This window comes from Gekko japonicus, unplaced genomic scaffold, assembly GCF_001447785.1.
Source record: "Gekko japonicus isolate JY-2015 unplaced genomic scaffold, Gekko_japonicus_V1.1 scaffold337, whole genome shotgun sequence".
Lineage (NCBI taxonomy): Eukaryota > Metazoa > Chordata > Lepidosauria > Squamata > Gekkonidae > Gekko > Gekko japonicus.
In genome coordinates this window covers 531,138-547,965 of record NW_015175365.1, presented here as the reverse complement: position 1 = coordinate 547,965, position 16,828 = coordinate 531,138, and the positions used below count along the sequence as shown (strand labels likewise).

At 45.1% G+C, this 16,828-nt stretch overlaps 1 protein-coding gene across 2 annotated transcripts in view; it reads right to left on the bottom strand.

The window, feature by feature from the left end:
* Positions 1-16,828, bottom strand: part of MAPRE2 (microtubule associated protein RP/EB family member 2) — a 128,955-nt gene that overhangs the window by 97,862 nt on the left and 14,265 nt on the right. Inside the window, exon 1 of one of the 2 annotated variants that reach the window (XM_015425459.1) lies at positions 421-674. The exons of the other annotated variant lie outside the window; for it this stretch is intronic. Coding sequence (XP_015280945.1) covers positions 421-539 — 119 coding nt within the window. The 5' untranslated portion in view covers positions 540-674. Of the gene's footprint in view, positions 1-420; positions 675-16,828 lie in introns of those variants that run through there. 2 annotated transcript variants of the gene reach the window in all.

Genomic DNA, 16,828 nt, shown 5'->3' with positions numbered 1-16,828 from the left:
CACCAACCTTCTTCTCTTCCCCGGTCCCGCTGCAAAAATGCAAGCGGAGAGCAGCGTTGCAGTCTGAATCTTTCTGTACAAGGCGGCTTGCTTCTCAAAATGCAAAGCAAAGGGAGGGAGGGAGGAAGTCAAGCCCTTACAAGACAGAGGGAGTCTATTCACGAGCTGTTTTGTCATCTGGACAATGCCAAAGGCTCGACCAGCTAGACCACGCCGCATGCTTGAGAGAGGGAGCCGCGCCAGATTCGGTTTAAAGCGCCGCTGTTTTTGTTATGCAACCGCCTGCAAGCCTCCCCCTGCTCCTCTCCACCCCGCTCTGCTGTAGTTTCCCATGCCCGGGTGTGTGTGTGTGTGTGTGTGTGTGCGTGCGCGCGCGTGCCCGCCCAGCGGAGCCCCGAGAGAAAGGGAGCTGCTGGTTACCTGTAGGAACGCTCCCCTCGCACCGTGTGCTTCCTGAAAGGGATGATGGTGCCGTTGTCCTGGATGATGTCGTTGTTGTTCTCGCCATTTGGGGACAGCGCTTGGGTAGGTCCAGGCATTGGAGCGCTCCCGACAGGCAAGCAGCCCTCACCCGGTGTGGAGAAGCAGGGGCGGGCTCGCGCTCTGGGTCGCCGGGCTCGTCTGCTCCTTCGCTACGGATTCTGTCCGTCTCCCTCGCACCCCCTCCCCTTTCCTCTCTGGCCGCTGACGTCAAACAGCCGGGAGCAGCTCTCGGGCCACGTGACGAGGCTCCTCGCCATGGCAACCAGCTAACTCATCATATCTGCTCCATTCGCACAGGGCGAGAGCAGCGCGACCACACCAGTGCAGCCAGGGAGGCGCAAGGGGCACGCAGGCCTCACATCTGGCGCGTCAAGCACCAAGTTGACCCCCCCCCTCCTTCCAAAGCAGCTCCTTCCTCTATGATTTCCCTTCAGTCATTCAAGAAATGCAGCTGCACATGCAAAGAGCCAGCTTTTCACGTTAAGGGTGTGCTTAAGCGGGTGCAGCACTGGCCATTTTTTTCATCTCTTCCTCCTCCCCAGTTTAAACAAAACGAGTAACGGTGCAACGTGGAAAGACATGTACGTTTCATGCAGATTTAAGTTGCCTGAAACCACAGCAGCCACATTGTAATCGAGGGCTGGTGGGCGTAGACGACACACGGCAAAACCTGTGAGGTTTAAAATTCGGGGGGGGGGGGTGTTAAGAAACGACCGTTTTGTAATAAATCACATTGGCTTGCACGGTGGAAGGGGAAGTTCTCAATGGGTAAGGAGGCAGGATTGCACCACATCAAAAAGCATATTTACATGGCTCTTAAATCATCTCTTAAAATAATAGGTTGCAAGATTTTCAACGGAACAGAAACATACATTTTCGCCATGCTAAACCCAGAGACAAGCTAAGATGCAGCATGATTTTCTTCAGCCCGTCACACTCAGACACTTGAGTCATTGTTTGTCCTACATTTAGGAGGAAAAACAAAACAAGAACCAAGCCTTTTTTTCAAAGCCTCATAATCCACCATCATCTCTGTCCCTGATAATACCAAGTTATTTTGGGTCTCAAGATACTGGAATTAGTATCAACACCAGCCTCTCCCCTACTAAACCCAGATGTCAACAATAATCCAAACATCAGCAACAAGGCACACAGGCTCTCATTTCTCCAGTTGTTTTCTTTTCTCTCAGATTTCAGTTACTTATTACAGGACCTGACCCTTGCACATTTTTCAAGTTTTTTCTTAGTTCTAATTATACAATGATGTATATCTTGCTCTTATTTATTGGAGGGGTGGTGGTTATGTTTTTCAATGGCTTGAAAGTGTGACTTTCACAACTGCTCTCATTCCTAATAAGTGTCTGCCTTCTTCCTATTTCTGTTACAAACTGCTAGCAGGAAAGGGATGCTCTCTTAGACAAAGAATGTGCTGAAATCACTTTGAAAAGTTCAAATACATTTTAAAAGCCTCAGGGCATTTACTGAACCCCTGTGATGGCTTTCTTCCTTTTGAGTATCTGTGCAGGGGGGGGGGCGTAGAGGATGTGGTGTATTTTGCAAGAAGTTACTTTTTTGTTACCAGATCTTTAAATAGCCATGTTAAGCACCTCTTCCTTTTTGTTCACAGCTCATGAACCATGTCTGTCAGTCAGGCTCCTTTGATCTCCAGATGCCCTTGCATACCAACAGTTCTCAGCCAATTAACATACTAAAGTAAACACATATTTGGTCTTAGGAAACATTTTAAATATCAACAAGCAATAATTACCATGGGTGGCAGGGGAGGGGGTGGTTACCCAGATTACATCTTTACTATTGTCTCACTATTCCTTCCACTACATAAGCTTTTGCCTAGACAGTTTCATTCAGATGAGAGGGGATATGCACCTTTTCTGAAAATCCCTAGATATGGTTACACACCAGACAGTTGCCATCAGTTGCACATGCTGTTATAGCTGGGGTTCTAGATGATGAAACAACTGCCTTTCTCCCATGGTTTCCCTGTTATACACAGAATGATTAATTCTTCTGGGTTCTAGGATAGGCTAGAAGTTGGCAATGAACATATGGAAATAAATGACAGTAATTTAAGGGGACTGAAAGGCCATTGGTATGTAAGGTAAAGGTAAAGGTTCCCTTGCTTGAAAGCCAGTCGAGTCCGACTCTAGGGCTGTGGTGCTTGTCTCCGTTTCAAAGCCAAAGAACCAGTGCTGTCTGAAGACCTTTCCATGGTCATATGGCTGGCATGACTAAACACCAAGGCGCACGGAATGCTGTTACCTTCCCACTGAAGTGGTACCTATTTATCTAACTTGCAATTTCTTGCTTTCGAACTGCTAGGTTGGCAGGAGCTGGAACTAGAGACGGGAGCTCGCTCCGTCATGCGGCAACTCGGGTCTTGAACTGCTGAACTACTGACCTTCCACAGCCTGCAGTTCAGCGTCTTAACCACTTGAGCCACCGCAGCTCCTTCCATTGGTATGTACAGTGTCCCAAAAACATGTGGAGAGAAAAACAAGGTATAGGTATTTGTATGTAAATGCTGCAACCTTTTCAGCTAAAATAGGGAAGCTGACATGGCTTGGGACTAAACAGAAACATAGATTATTTTGGTGGGCATTTCAAAGGCCCATTGGAATAGAGAAAATCAATGAGATGCTGTTATCTCTGGATATAAACTCCATTAAAATGTCAGAGAAGAATGTATTGAGGTGGTGTAGCTTAGTATGTTGGAGGCACGGAGTCTTATAAAGCAGCAAATTCCGCTGCATTTACATAGGGAAACTATGGGCCAATAAAGTAACTTAATAGTAGGGATCATAATATTACGCATCAGCAATAATTCTGAGGGTGACCTTGTAATGGAGAAAGAAATCTAAGGGACAAAGTTTATAAAGGGCAACCTTAGAAGTCACAAAGATATCATAAAGGACTAAATATCATAAATCACTGGGCATTGGAAGAGTTAATCTTGGTAGCTGGTGATTTGATCCTTAAGCAAATACATTGATGGGTTGCAAACCCACATTGTGACTGCATGGTGACTTGCTTGCCTAGTACAATAGGCTGGTAGACAGTGCTGGGGAGGAGCCAGTGGTTGTGGTACATGTTGGCACCAACAATGTGGGAAAATGTAGTTGTGTGGTCCTGGAGGAAAAATTTAGGCTGCTAAACAGGAGGCTCAAGGCCAGGACCCCCAAGGTAGCCTTCTCAGAAGTGCTGCCTGTTCCAAGCGCAGGGCCAGCTAGACAGGCACAAATTAGGAGTCTTAATAGGTGGATGAGACAATGGTGTAGGGAGGAAGGGTTTAAGTTTGTTAGGCACTGGGATGCTCTTTGGAACAAGCAGGACCTGTACAAAAGAGATGGCCTCCACTTCTACCAAGAAGGAACCAGGCTGCTGGCACTTAAAATCAAAAAGGTGGCAGAGAAGTTTTAAAACTAAATCCTGGGGGGAAGCTGACAGGAGATGTAATGACTCTGGTTTGGGATGGTTTGTATCTAAAAGATAAAGGGGTGGCTGTTACTGTTCTAGAGGAAAATGGATTAGGACTGACTACTAAGAGGGAGACAAACAATATTGACTGCCTAACAAGGTCTATAGGCCACAGGAGAAAGGTTGCAGGTCTAACGTGTCTGGGAAATTATAGATGTCTATATACAAATGCTATAAGAGTCTAAGGTAAAATGGGGGAGCTGGAATGTTTAATGTCAGAGGAGAACATAGACATTGTGGGGATTGAACATAGAGACTTGGTGGGATGAGAATAATCAGTGGGATACAGTGATTCCTGGATATAAATTATATCAGAAGGAAGATGGGAAGGGTCGGAGGTGGAGTGGCTCTGTATGTCAGAGCGTGTATACAATCCAGTAAAACTGAGAATCTAAGAGATATAGATTCTCTTACAGAAATGATATGGGTAGAAATAGTGGGCCCAAAAGGAAGCTTAAGTCTGGGAGTTTGTTATTGCCCACCAGATCAAAGGTTAGAGGGTGGTTTTAAAACAGCAAAAGAAGTAAGGAAAGCAGCTAACTGTGTCATAATAGGTGATACCCACATATTGATTGGGTCTCCTGTTCAAGTCAGGAGAAAGAGATTGGGTTTCTAGATACTCTCAATAACTGTGTCATGGAACAGATGGTCACAGAACATACTAGGGGGAAGGCAATCCTGGACTTGATCCTAAGTAATGCTCAGGACCTGGAAAGAGATGTAAACATGATAGCGCCAACTGGAACCAGTGACGATAATGCTATTAAGCTTAGCATTTACGTAAACAGGGAGTTGCTCAAAAAGACCAACTTTAGAAGGGGTAATTTATCTCAAATGAGGGGGATTGTGAAGAAGAAACTGAAAGAAAAGGTAAGGAGGGTCAAATCGCTTCAGAAAGTTTGGAGACTACTAAAACTACAATACTGGAAGCACAGATATAATGTATACTACAAGTTAGGAAATGTACAAATAGGCATAAAAACAGGCCTGCATGGTTAACAAAGTAATGGAAGCAGTAAAATGTAAGAAGGATTCCTTTAAGCTGTGGAAGGCTAGCCCAAGTGAGGTAAATAAAGGGAGCGCTGGTTTTGGCAAATAAAATGCAAGTTGGTGATCAGACAGGCAAAAAGGGACTGTGAGAAACATACTGCAAAAAACATAAAGACCAACAATAAAACTTTCTTCAAATACATTAGAAGCAGAAAACCACCTACTGAGATGACACTAAGTTGTTCAGGGCAGTGAGAACCAGGGAGGACTGTGAGGCGCTCCAGAACAATCTGTAGAGGTTGGGCAAGTGGGAGTCAGTGTGGCAAATAAGGTTCAACTTGGGCAAGTGCAAAGTAATGCACATTGGAGCCAAAACTCCTAACTATGAAGTTGATGGGGTCCAAACTGGCAGTAACTGACCAGCAGAGAGGTCTGAGGCCCCTTCTGTACTCGCCTTTTAATCCATGTTCACTGCAGTGTCCTCCGAGCAATTCTGCACTAAAATCAGGTTCAACCTTCTTTTTAATCCAGGTTTCCCCCCCCCATTCTGCATTACGTTACCTCCCTTCAGTGGTCAGCCTGGTTTCAGCCTGCTGTTGCCCTGGGTTATTTGGATGCTGTTTTGCTCTGGACTTAAATTGCCTTGACTGGAACACTGAGAAAATCTGGAGTGGCAGGCAAATGCAGAAAGGACCTTAGAGTCCTGGTAGACAACTCACTGAAGATGTCGACTCAGAGTGTGACTGCAATTAAAAAAGCAAATGCTTTTTTATTATAGGACTGATTGAAAACAAATCAGCCAATATCATATTATCCCTGTACAAATCTATGGTGCAGCCTCATTTGGAATACTGTGTACAGTTCTGGTCACTGCACCTCAAAAAAGATATTACAGCACTGGGAAAGCTGCAGAAAAGGTCAACGAAAATGATTAAGGGGATGGAACACCTTCCCTATGAAGAAAGGTTAAAGAGCTAAAGGGTCTTTAGCTTGGAGAAATTATGACTGAGGGGTGATATGATAGAGGTTTACAAAATTATGCATGGGATAGAGGAGGCAAAGAAAGAAGTATTTTTCTCCCTTTCTCACAATGCAAGAACTCGTGGGCCTTCAATGAAATTAATGAGCAGTAGGCTTAGAAGTACCTGCTGGGCTTCCAAAAAAACCTTCACTTGGACTGTGTGCTTGACATCAGCTGGCATTGCCACAAATGGGACTGGGTTTGCTGGGCACTCTGTGATTTTGTGCTTGACATCACTCCTGTTGAGCTGGCATTTCCACAATGGCACTGGATTCTGCTAGGCATTCTGTGATTGCACTAGTATTGCAGGGTTCTCTGTACATTGTACTGGTTCTGCTGGGCTTACAAAAATGTCCACCCTTCAGTTTCTACTGCAGAGATTCTCTGGTTTGACCCTAGTCTGTTGGAAATGATGGAGGATGGGGGCACCTTCTTCAGGGAGTAGTGTATTTCTTAACATCCACTCTGATGAAGCTTGCAATCACTATTTTGTGATGCTCTGGCTAGTGTTAGTTAGTAAAAGTTAGGGGTCACCATAAGTCAGCTGTGACTTGATAGCAAAAAAAAAGTAGGGTAGGGGGTGTTAAAAATTACCCCCCCAGGTACCAAATAGGCTAAGGTGCACCACTGCTCTTATGTTCTTCACCGTCTAGAGGGGAGGCAACCCTCCAACTGTGGATATTAACTTCATTTACAGCCTGCCTCTTTCTCCGGGGGGACTCAAACCTGGGTCTCCTCCATCGTAGTCCAATACTCTAATCACTATACCACACTGGTCCTGTTTCTTAGAACTTGACGCAAAATTGTTTTCATTTGGGAGCAATTATCACAGTTCTGTTATGATCAGCATATATGTAAAAGGAAAGTTGCCACACAGAAATCTAACAAAGGCCCCAGTCACACGGGCCGGATATCGTGGGGGGGAGGCGTGACTAATTGCCCCGGAGGAAACTAATGTGCGGCCGCCCGAGCACACGTCCTGGTTGAGGTCCCGTGGTTTGGGGGAAATGTCGATCAGACGGGTATCCTGCAGCGCGGCACAGAAGCCATGCCGCTCGATCGCACTAGCAATCGCTCTTTGTGTGCATGCGCTGTTGGGCGCTGTTGCGCAACCTGCGGAGACAAACAGCGGCAGGCGCCGGATGCCATGTAAGTCCACCAGGAACGCGATCAGATGCCCGTCCTTGGCCCGCGGTTTCAGGAAACTAGTACCTCGTAGGTACTAGTTTTTAACTCCGCACCTTCGGCGGGGAGCCACGGGTTCGCCACGGGAGCACTGCGCTTCCCAAATCCGCGGGACTCCTGTGCCTCTCCCGCGGCAACTTTGCCGTGTGACCAGGGTCACAATCTACCTTTTCTTTCAGATCAGAGTGCTTCTTAAAAAAATAAGGAAACGTGTCAAAATAAACTGAAAAGGAGAGTAAAGCAAGTTAAGTCTTTTCAGAATGCTTAGAACTTATTTAAATCAAGGTCATACAGACTGTACGCTACAGATTATGGAAAGTACTATCAAAATCCATGGGTTTGCCAGTATGGTTAATAAATAGAATGGAGAAAGACACAAAAATGTGAGTCTTAGATAAATGGGAACAAAGAGGAACACAAGCCCAGGCTCGGGGGGGGGGGTCTTCAATAAGGCAAATTAAAAGATACATTTTAAAAAAACTGTTAAAATATAAGACTTATTTAGATATATCAAAAGGAAGAAACCAGCTAGGGAGACAGATTGTCAAATGACCAAGGAGTGCTCCAGAGAGCACTGTTTTCATGGAGGAATCTAGAGGACCTGTGTCTCACGGAAGTGACACAAAATTGGTTCCAGTACAAAGTAAAAATTAACAAGTCACTGGATCTGGATGGCATATACATTTTTTTGTTGTTGTTCAGTTGTTCAGTTGCACAGTCGAGTCTGACTCTTCGCGACCCCATGGACCAGATTACGCCAGGCCTTCTGGTCTTCCGCCGTCCTCTGAAGTTTGCTCAACTTCATGTTCGTTGCATCTATGACACTGTCTAACCATCTTATCCTTTGCCGTCCCCGTCTTCTAAGAACTCGAATGCGGAATGTTTTTGTCTTTTAATAAAAGCATGTCAATTATCACTAAAATCAGCTTGGCTTCTACAAAGGAAAGTTCTGCCTCACCACCCTTTTGAAGTCCTAAGGCTGGAAGGTACCAACATTCCTCTACATGCGAAAACACACAACTACAGCATCCCCAGCAGAGGGCCATCCATCCTCTACTTGAAGACCTTCAGGGAGGGAGAGTCCACCGATTCCTAAAGTAATCTGTTCCACTGTTGAATATTTTACCATTTGAAAGTTTCTCTAAATATTCAGCAGAAATCTACTTCCTTGTAATTTCCACTCATTAGCTCTAAACCTAATTAGCCTTGATGTGGAGAGCTCAGGCTAGTCTGAACTCATCAGATCTCAGAAGCTAAGCAGGGTTGGCTCTGGTTAATATTTGGATGGGAGACCACCAAGGAATACCAGGGTCACTATGCAAAGGCAGGCAATGGTAAACCTCCACCTCTTGCCTTGAAAACCATACGGGGTCACTATAAGTCAACTGTGACTTGATGACAGAGAGAAAAACGTCCTAATCCTGTCCTCTGCAGATGCGGATCAGTGGGAGTTAATAGTGGTGAATGGGTCTGATAGACTTGGAATTATCTCACTCATCCAATATACTGGCTGTGGTGACACCACACTTCTTCCTAGATAGCTCGTTCATTCTTCCTATTGAGAGGGACAGAGAAAGCTGTGTGACTCCAAGAGGATCTGTCAAGGATGGGCGAGTGGGCGTCAACATGGCAAATGGGGTTCAATGTGGCCAAGTGCAAGGTGATGCACATTGGAGCCAAAAATCCTAAATATAAATACACATTGATGGGGTCTGAACTGGCAGAGACTGAGCAAGAGAGAGATCTTGGAGTTGTAGTGGATAACTCACTGAAAATGTCGAGACAGTGTGTGACTGCAATAAAGAAGGCCAATGCTATGCTGGGGATTATTAGAAAGGGTATTGAAAACAGATCAGCCAATATAATAATGCCCCTATATAAATCAATGGTGAGACCTCATTTGGAATACTGTGTGCAGTTCTGGGCACCACACCTTAAAAAAGATATTATAGCTTTGGAAAAAGTGAAGAAAAGGGCAACTCGAATGATAAAAGGGTTGGAACACTTTCCCTATGAGGAAAGGTTAAAGCGCTTAGGGCTCTTTAGCTTGGAGAAAAGACGACTGAGGGGTGACATGATCGAGGTTTATAAGATTATGCATGGGAAAGAGCAGGTAGAGAAAGAGGTACTTTTCTCCCTTTCTCACAATACAAGAACTCGTGGGCACTCCATGAAACTGCAGAGCGGTCGGGTTAGAACGGATAAAAGGAAGTACTTCTTCACCCAAAGAGTGATTAACACATGGAATTCACTGCCACAGGAAGTGGTGGGAGCTACAAGCATGGACGGCTTCAAAAGGGAATTAGATAAGCATATGGAGCAGAGGTCCATCAGTGGCTATTAGCCACAAGGTATAGCTAGGGGCTCTGGGGCAAGTGATGCTCTGTCTTCTTGGTGCTTGGGGGGGGTCAACAGTGGGAGGGCTTCTAATGTCCTGGCCCCACTGCTGGACCTCCTGATGGCACTGGTATTTCTGGCCACTGTGTGACACAGAGTGTTGGACTGGATGGGCCTTTGGCCTGATCCAACATTGGCGTCTCTGATGTTCTGATGTTCTGAAGTAACCACCCACTACTTTGTGTCTATTCCTTGGTTGGGGGATGGGGTGATTGGTTTCCTCTATCCAAAGAGGCCCAAGCAGGGCTTGGGGGAGGGGGGTGCTGGAACTCTCAAGAGGAAAATGAAGTTTTCAATCTGTATACTGAAAACTCATGAACTTTTATTTTGTCAAAGAGGTTCTGGAACTCTGTTCCAGTGTGTTCCCCCAGAAAAAAAGCCCTGCAGGCTGCACCCAAGTATCTGCATCTGTAACGTTCTGTGGTGCTTGGAGTATTTCTTCTCCTGATGGCCCAAGATCCTCTCTGTGGGAAGAGCCTGGTCCTTTGAGAGCAGCTATCAATCATGCAGATAAAGACAAGCCAGTAGACATCATATACTTACACAGTGGGCAATACTGTTGCCATGGTTTGGAAGATGCAATAAACAAAGGATGAACTTTGCCATTTGCTGGTACTGTTACAAACAAGCAGCAACAGTGCAGTGACTGCCAAGTAAGCTAATGGATATCCTGAAAATTATTAGGGGCAATACTGAGGTGAGAACTGCTGAAGAGTGCTAGACTATGCAAAAATACATTTAGAACTGGCTTTTTAAAAATATAGACAAAGAGAAAATGAAGCATCAGCTCTATTGACGCCACCAAGATAGCAATTTCAAAAGGCCCAAACCAAACAGAGTGTGAGTTTGAACACAGCATTATTTATTAGTCGCCTTGCTTCAGCACTCAGTAACTGACTACATTTCCTGGTGGATCTCTTCCCAACAACAGCTCTTTTATTCTAATTTTGTCTTTTTAAATTATGATGGCAAAAAGAGAGGGGTGAGTCAGCTTTTCTTGAACATCCCCCCTCCACATAGACAACTGAACCACATGCAATACTGAGAAAGGAGGGGAGGAACAATGTGGGATCCATATGGACAACAGACCTTTTGGCCTGGCTGACATTTACCATTTAGAAATACTGAACACATTACAGATGTAGTTAATTTTGCACACAGTGCAAGTTACTACTATATCTACAATACATCATCCTGGAGGTTTACTCCTCCCATACACATAGTTTTGTGCAAAACAATCCTTATATATGTGGACCCTCTGATAGAAAACACTGACCAGAAACAAGTAGTCAAAATGCAGTCTCTCTCTCTCTCTCTTAGTGTTAAATACTGGGTCCAAGACGCATTGCAGTGAACAGCTCTACTTTATTCAGTGATTTCATGAATTAGACTAAAATACCAGGTCAACAGCCCTGTTTAAATAGCATGCAAAAACCACACCCAAACACACCCAACTCCCAATGATAGGCTATTTACATAACATTAGTTTCTCATTGGTCACTTCCAGAGTCCTGGTGGGCTATTGTTCTAGAGCTTCAAGCTCAGCCAGTCTCTGGTAGATAATCTTGGAATGTTCCAGTCCTAATACATAACACCCTCCCCCCTAACTTCCAAAGCACTTTAACACTCATAGTCCTCAAGGTATGCTGGCCTGCGCCTTTCTCACTGACAGCATCTCGGCTCCAGCGGTGTGGGTGCAGTCATGGGGGCCCTGTCTGGGGTCTCAGCAGCGGCACTGGGGATGGATGGTGGGTCAGATACAGAGTCTGTATGGGTGTGGGAAACTCCGCGTGGTCAGGACAGTCCCCTGCGTGTGGCACATCCCCCCTCCCCGCTGTGCTCCAGCGGTGGAGGTAATGGTGCCTGGTGGCTGGCCTCTGCGGCAGCTGGTGCTGGGTCGGCTACCTCTGGCAGGAGATGACGACAAAGCTGGTCGAACTCAACTCATGGAATGCCCAGGAGGTACTTCTCCCGCTTTACCTTCAAGTTGGCTGACTGGAACTGCTGCAGAATGGCACGCAACTGGCAGACGAATTCCTCCTCTTTGGGGGCAGTGATCAGAACGTCATCGAAGAAGGGCTGGACCCCGGATACCTTTAAAGAGAGAGTCCATGAGATTTTGGAAAATCCCTGGGGCTACGCTGACACCAAATTGTAGTCGGCTCACCCAGAACACGCCCCTGTGCGTGACTATGATCTGGACCTCTACTGTCGCATTATCCACTGGGAGCTGCTGGTAGGCCTGAGCCAAGTCCAACTTTCCGAAAATCTTGGTGCCCACCACGGGGGCCAAGATGTGGCTGCCTACCTGGACCGTGTAGGCGTGGTCCTGCAGCACCTTATTAATGGTACATTTATAGTTCGTGCAGATGCAGACGTCCCCGTTGGGCTTAACGGACGTAACTATTGGGGCTTCCTAGAGAGCATTCGAAACTGGTTCCAAAACCCCTTGGCCCACCAAACAATCCAGCTGCTCATCTATTTTTGGCTTCAGAGCCTGGCCTTCAACCTTATGGGCCGCACCTCTGGATTGAGATGGAGGGAAATGGGGGGGTCTGGTGTCATGACCGAGCGTCCCATCTAATACGGCCGGGAACTCATCACACACCTGCTGAAAGTCTTCCCGGGCAATTTGGTATACCCTCGTGACCTGGAACCTCAAGGGCTCGAACCATGATAATCCTAGTAACCTTGTGCAATGGCCCCCTACTACCAGCAAGTCCAAGAGTCCTTCAAAATTCTGGTACTGCACCTGAAATTTTCCCACCCTTTTCACGGCCACCTCATTCTGTTGGAAGTCCCGTAGGGTGAAACCGGCCAGGCTGAGGCGAGGGCCCCCTTTAGGGCAGAGCCTATGGAAGGTGTCCTCCGAGATTATGGAAATGGAGGACCCTGTGTCTAGCTCCATCATGCAAGGGGCCCCCTTGATTAGAACAGTCACTTTAATTTTATCGGGGGTGTCCTGGGGCAAGAGCAGTACCTGCTGATGCTGGACGGTGGTGGTGTGCAGTTCCGTGGTGTGCACAGACTCCCAATGGGCAGACTGTCACCTCCGGGTTCCCTTGGAATGGCAGGCATGGGCGATATGGCTGACCTTTCCGCAGCTCCGACATGAGGCATCTTGGAAATGGCAGTATTTCCGCTCATGGGGCTTCCCGCAGCTGGTGCATGGTGTTGAGGTGGTGGATTTGCTGGCGCAAGTTGTGGAGGGAGTGCTAGTGCCGTGGCAGGCTGGGCAATGTATTTTCAGGACCTCCTCATCCTCATTGGAGATGTCCACATGGTGGGCTGCGGTGTCGGGCCTCCGTGAAGCTGGCAGGCTCAGAGCCTGGCGGTCCTCTGCAGTGAACTGATCAGTGGCTTCTGGGGAGAGGGCTTCTTCAAGCGTGACCTTGAATGTGGGGTCCCGTTTGGCAATGAACCACCTTTGGATCTCCTCGTCCGAAATTCTGCACATCAGCCGGTCACGGAGCGCTTTCTCAAGGTCGTGGAAGTTGCAGTGTCGGCCAGCACGCCAGAGGGCCATAACGTAGGGCATGATTGACTCACCCATTGACTGTTTCCTAGTGTAGAAAGTGTGGTGGGCCGCAATGAGGGAGGGCACTGGGATGAAGTGCTCCTGCAGCCAGTCTATAATCGTCTGGTATGGAGTGGCTCGTAGCTCCACCAGAGTCAGGAGCAAGTGGGCAATCTCGAACGTTGAACGGACGCAGACCCGGAAGAAAGTGGCACACTTCTTCTCAGCCTCGGTGATCTTGGAGGACTTGAGGAAGAACTCGATGTGAGAATTGTAGGAGTCCCAGTCCTCTGCAATGCCATCGAATGCGTCAAAGTGTCCTGGAGCGGCAGCCATGGTGCCAGTTGTGGTGCGGTGCGCATGGCACTGGAGCTCGGTGCGTGGTGTGGTGCAAATAGGCTCGGGCTCGCTCAACAGGATCCCACCTTTATCGCCAGTGTTAAATACTGAGTCCAAGACGCATTGCAGTGAACAGCTCTACTGTATTCAGTGATTTCAAGAATGAGACTAAAACACTATGGCAACCGCTCTGTTTAAATCGCATGGAAAAACCACACCCAAACACATCCAACTCTCAACGATAGGCTATTTACATAACATTAGTTTCTCATTGGTCACTTCCAGAGTCCTGGTGAGCTATTGTTCTAGAGCTCCAAGCTCAGCCAGTCTCTGGTAGATAGTCCTGGAATGTTCCAGTCCTAATACATAACACTCGGGTTATTTAAAATATAGTAAATTAATAGAATGTAGTTTTGGAGATGGTAGTTATAGTTGGGAAAACAGAGATTTTTCCATCAAGATTAATAAAAACCAAAGATTTCTCATCAGATATGAAAACCCACTATTCCCTCCCCCACATTGACAACTGAACCATTGACAATTTCCAGTGAGTAAAAGAAAAGTCTTTAAAAACGATGAATCTTCTTTTGTCTGAGGATATTAAATTCCCCTCCATTATATTATGACCAAATAAATTACTGAAAATAATAATACATGGAGGCCTTATTTCACCCATTCTTAAGAGGACCAGCATGAATAGTAAACCAAACTGTAGCCTGGATTTTATAAACAGAAGAAATGACAATCTTACTTTCACAAGCACCATTTATTTCTCATGAAAAAAATTAATTTCATTTACTATTTCAGCATTTTATATGGATACATATATAACAGTTTTGTTAAAAATTGAAGGGAGTGGAATAGGATGTTAATTTGTTTACAGACTATGACTGTCTGTCAACATATGACTTAAAGATCGGTCTTTTAAAGTCCCCAGGAAAGGAAGGCCTTCTTAAAACAAACTTCTGTCAGTTTGTAATAAAAATATTAAACCTATATCCTCCAAAATGCTCTTCCACCCCACACCACTGTCTCTTTGGCATTAACTATGATCAGACATCCATACAAACAGTAGAAAAGCAGCTCAAACGAGATTTATGCCTCAAAATGTTCTGTGAGCGGCTGCTGCCTTACTCCTCCATTGCTAAGTTGTCTAGGCACATGTCCATGTATCCCAGATGCTGCAGCAGGGAGCTTTCAGTCTTTGATAATTAAAAGAAAGATGGATGGCTAAACTCTCTTGGCACTGTGAAGGACAAAAGATAGGATCTACAGATTTTTTAAAAAATGACTGACTGCTGCTTACTGTTGTTGCTTTTTTCTGTTTGCTACCTTGTACATTTATAAAAAGAGCAGTACAGTGGACCTTAAAAACCAGCAAAATTTATTCCAGTATTATTCTTGAATAATTTGTCATGTCTTTAAGGTGCCACTGGACTCTTATTTTGCTGCTATAGACTAATTACCCATCTAGAACCATCACTTTGTATATTGATTAATGAAAAGGCAGAATACTTAACAAATAATGTATTAAATTAGATCAAACTATTAAAGAGCACAAGATATTTTTGGATCAGTACAGACAACCGGACCTGGATAGCTCAGGCTATCCCGATCTCACCAGATCTTGGAACTAAGCAAGGTCAGCCTTGGTCAGTATTTGAATGAGAGACCTCCAAGGAATACCAGGGTCATGACATGGAGGCAGGCCATGGCAAGCCACTTCGGAATGTCTCTTGCCTTGAAAACCCTACCGGGTCGCTGACTTGAGACAACCCTTCTTTAGCCTTTCTCAAAGGCTGATGTAGAACTGTAAATACATACCGGAAACTGGTCCACTTATACGAGACTGCCCACTGCCTGCTCATAGTAAGCAATCCTATATGCTGAGTGAATCGTTGGGGTTAGCTGCAAGAACAGATTACCATTGACCTAAAGTTGCACACAGACCCCTAAACTACATCTGTATGTGGAACAGGAGATGATCATTTCATGTCTGGGAGTAATATTGGTTCTGTAGAAACAGGGAAATACTGATCTTCTAGAAATGCACTGTTTCCCTAATTCTCATTCAAAACTGGTACAGATCTAATAGCTAACCATGATTTGGCTAATACACTCTGAATCAAGAACAAACAAAAGAGAGAATAGTTTCTCAAATCAAAAAGACTGGCTCCTGATGATACTGCAGAAAATTTGTGATATTCAAAAGGAATACTTGGATTTTCCAAGTAAGGGTGCACTGAGCATCTCATAGTTTCAGTTGAGCTTCACATGCTATAAGGTCCTCACCATTAGGGTCATGCACTCAAAAGTCAGAGGATCTGATTTTAAAAAAATATTTAAATATTTAATATTTTAATATTTACAGTGATAGGAATAACAAAACATTATTTGGCAATTGTTTCAATAGGCAGATATAATTTTGCCTATCCGATTTGGTAGGGTCATGCTAGGTCATATTAACCTACAGATTCAATTCAAACATTAACATATTTGTCATTGAAGTATCACATGCTTATAATGAAGTAACCAAATAGCAACCGTTAGCAGTGTTATCAGCCCATCCATTCAGACATGGCATGATGAGTGATTTAAGTTCATGCTATTGATGTTAAGATATTTATACAACATTCTTAAATATCACTTAAAGCAGGACAGGAAGAGTACATATTTGTTTCATCTATGGACCGCTTTTCTCCCCAATGGGAACCCAAAGCATTCTCCTCTCCTTTCTTTATGACAGGTTATCATAGTCACACTGCTTAACCCGGTGAGACATCCTTAACTACATCATGAATCCTCCTGAGATCTCTTAACATTAACACAAGCATGGATTGATATCTCAGGTACTTACAGTCAAATTTAAATTGAGATAGCATTTGCAATATTTCAATAACTGAGTCAGAAATTTACTCTCTTCTGGAACGGAATAGTAAGACACAAGTTGCCCTACACACTTCCTGTATATAAACAGCAAAGTATTATTTTAAGATTCAATATTGTCATTTCCTGATATACTCTTTCATGTTTTTTTTAAAGGCCCTTCTAAATGTGCTCTTACATGAAAGTGATTGACATCAGGTAGGAAAAAAGTCACTTCCTCTGCAAACAGAAGCAAACCTCCTCTCTAAAGTGCTGCCCTGACTACTATGGTAGGCAGCATGGGGGGGGGGGGGGGGATCAAAGGAGCCATGAGAAGGAAAGGAGGGGGGAAGTTAGAGATAAAAAGAATAAGCACTGTTTAGTTTCATCAGTAGTCTCCCAGTGCAAAGCTATGCAAAGATACTCCAAGCTCAGCCAATCGGCTTCAGTTGGTTTAGACTGGAGTAACTCTGCATAAGATTGCATTGCTAGCTACAAATGTTTGAACAGCCACAAATGTTAAGGTGACCTGATAG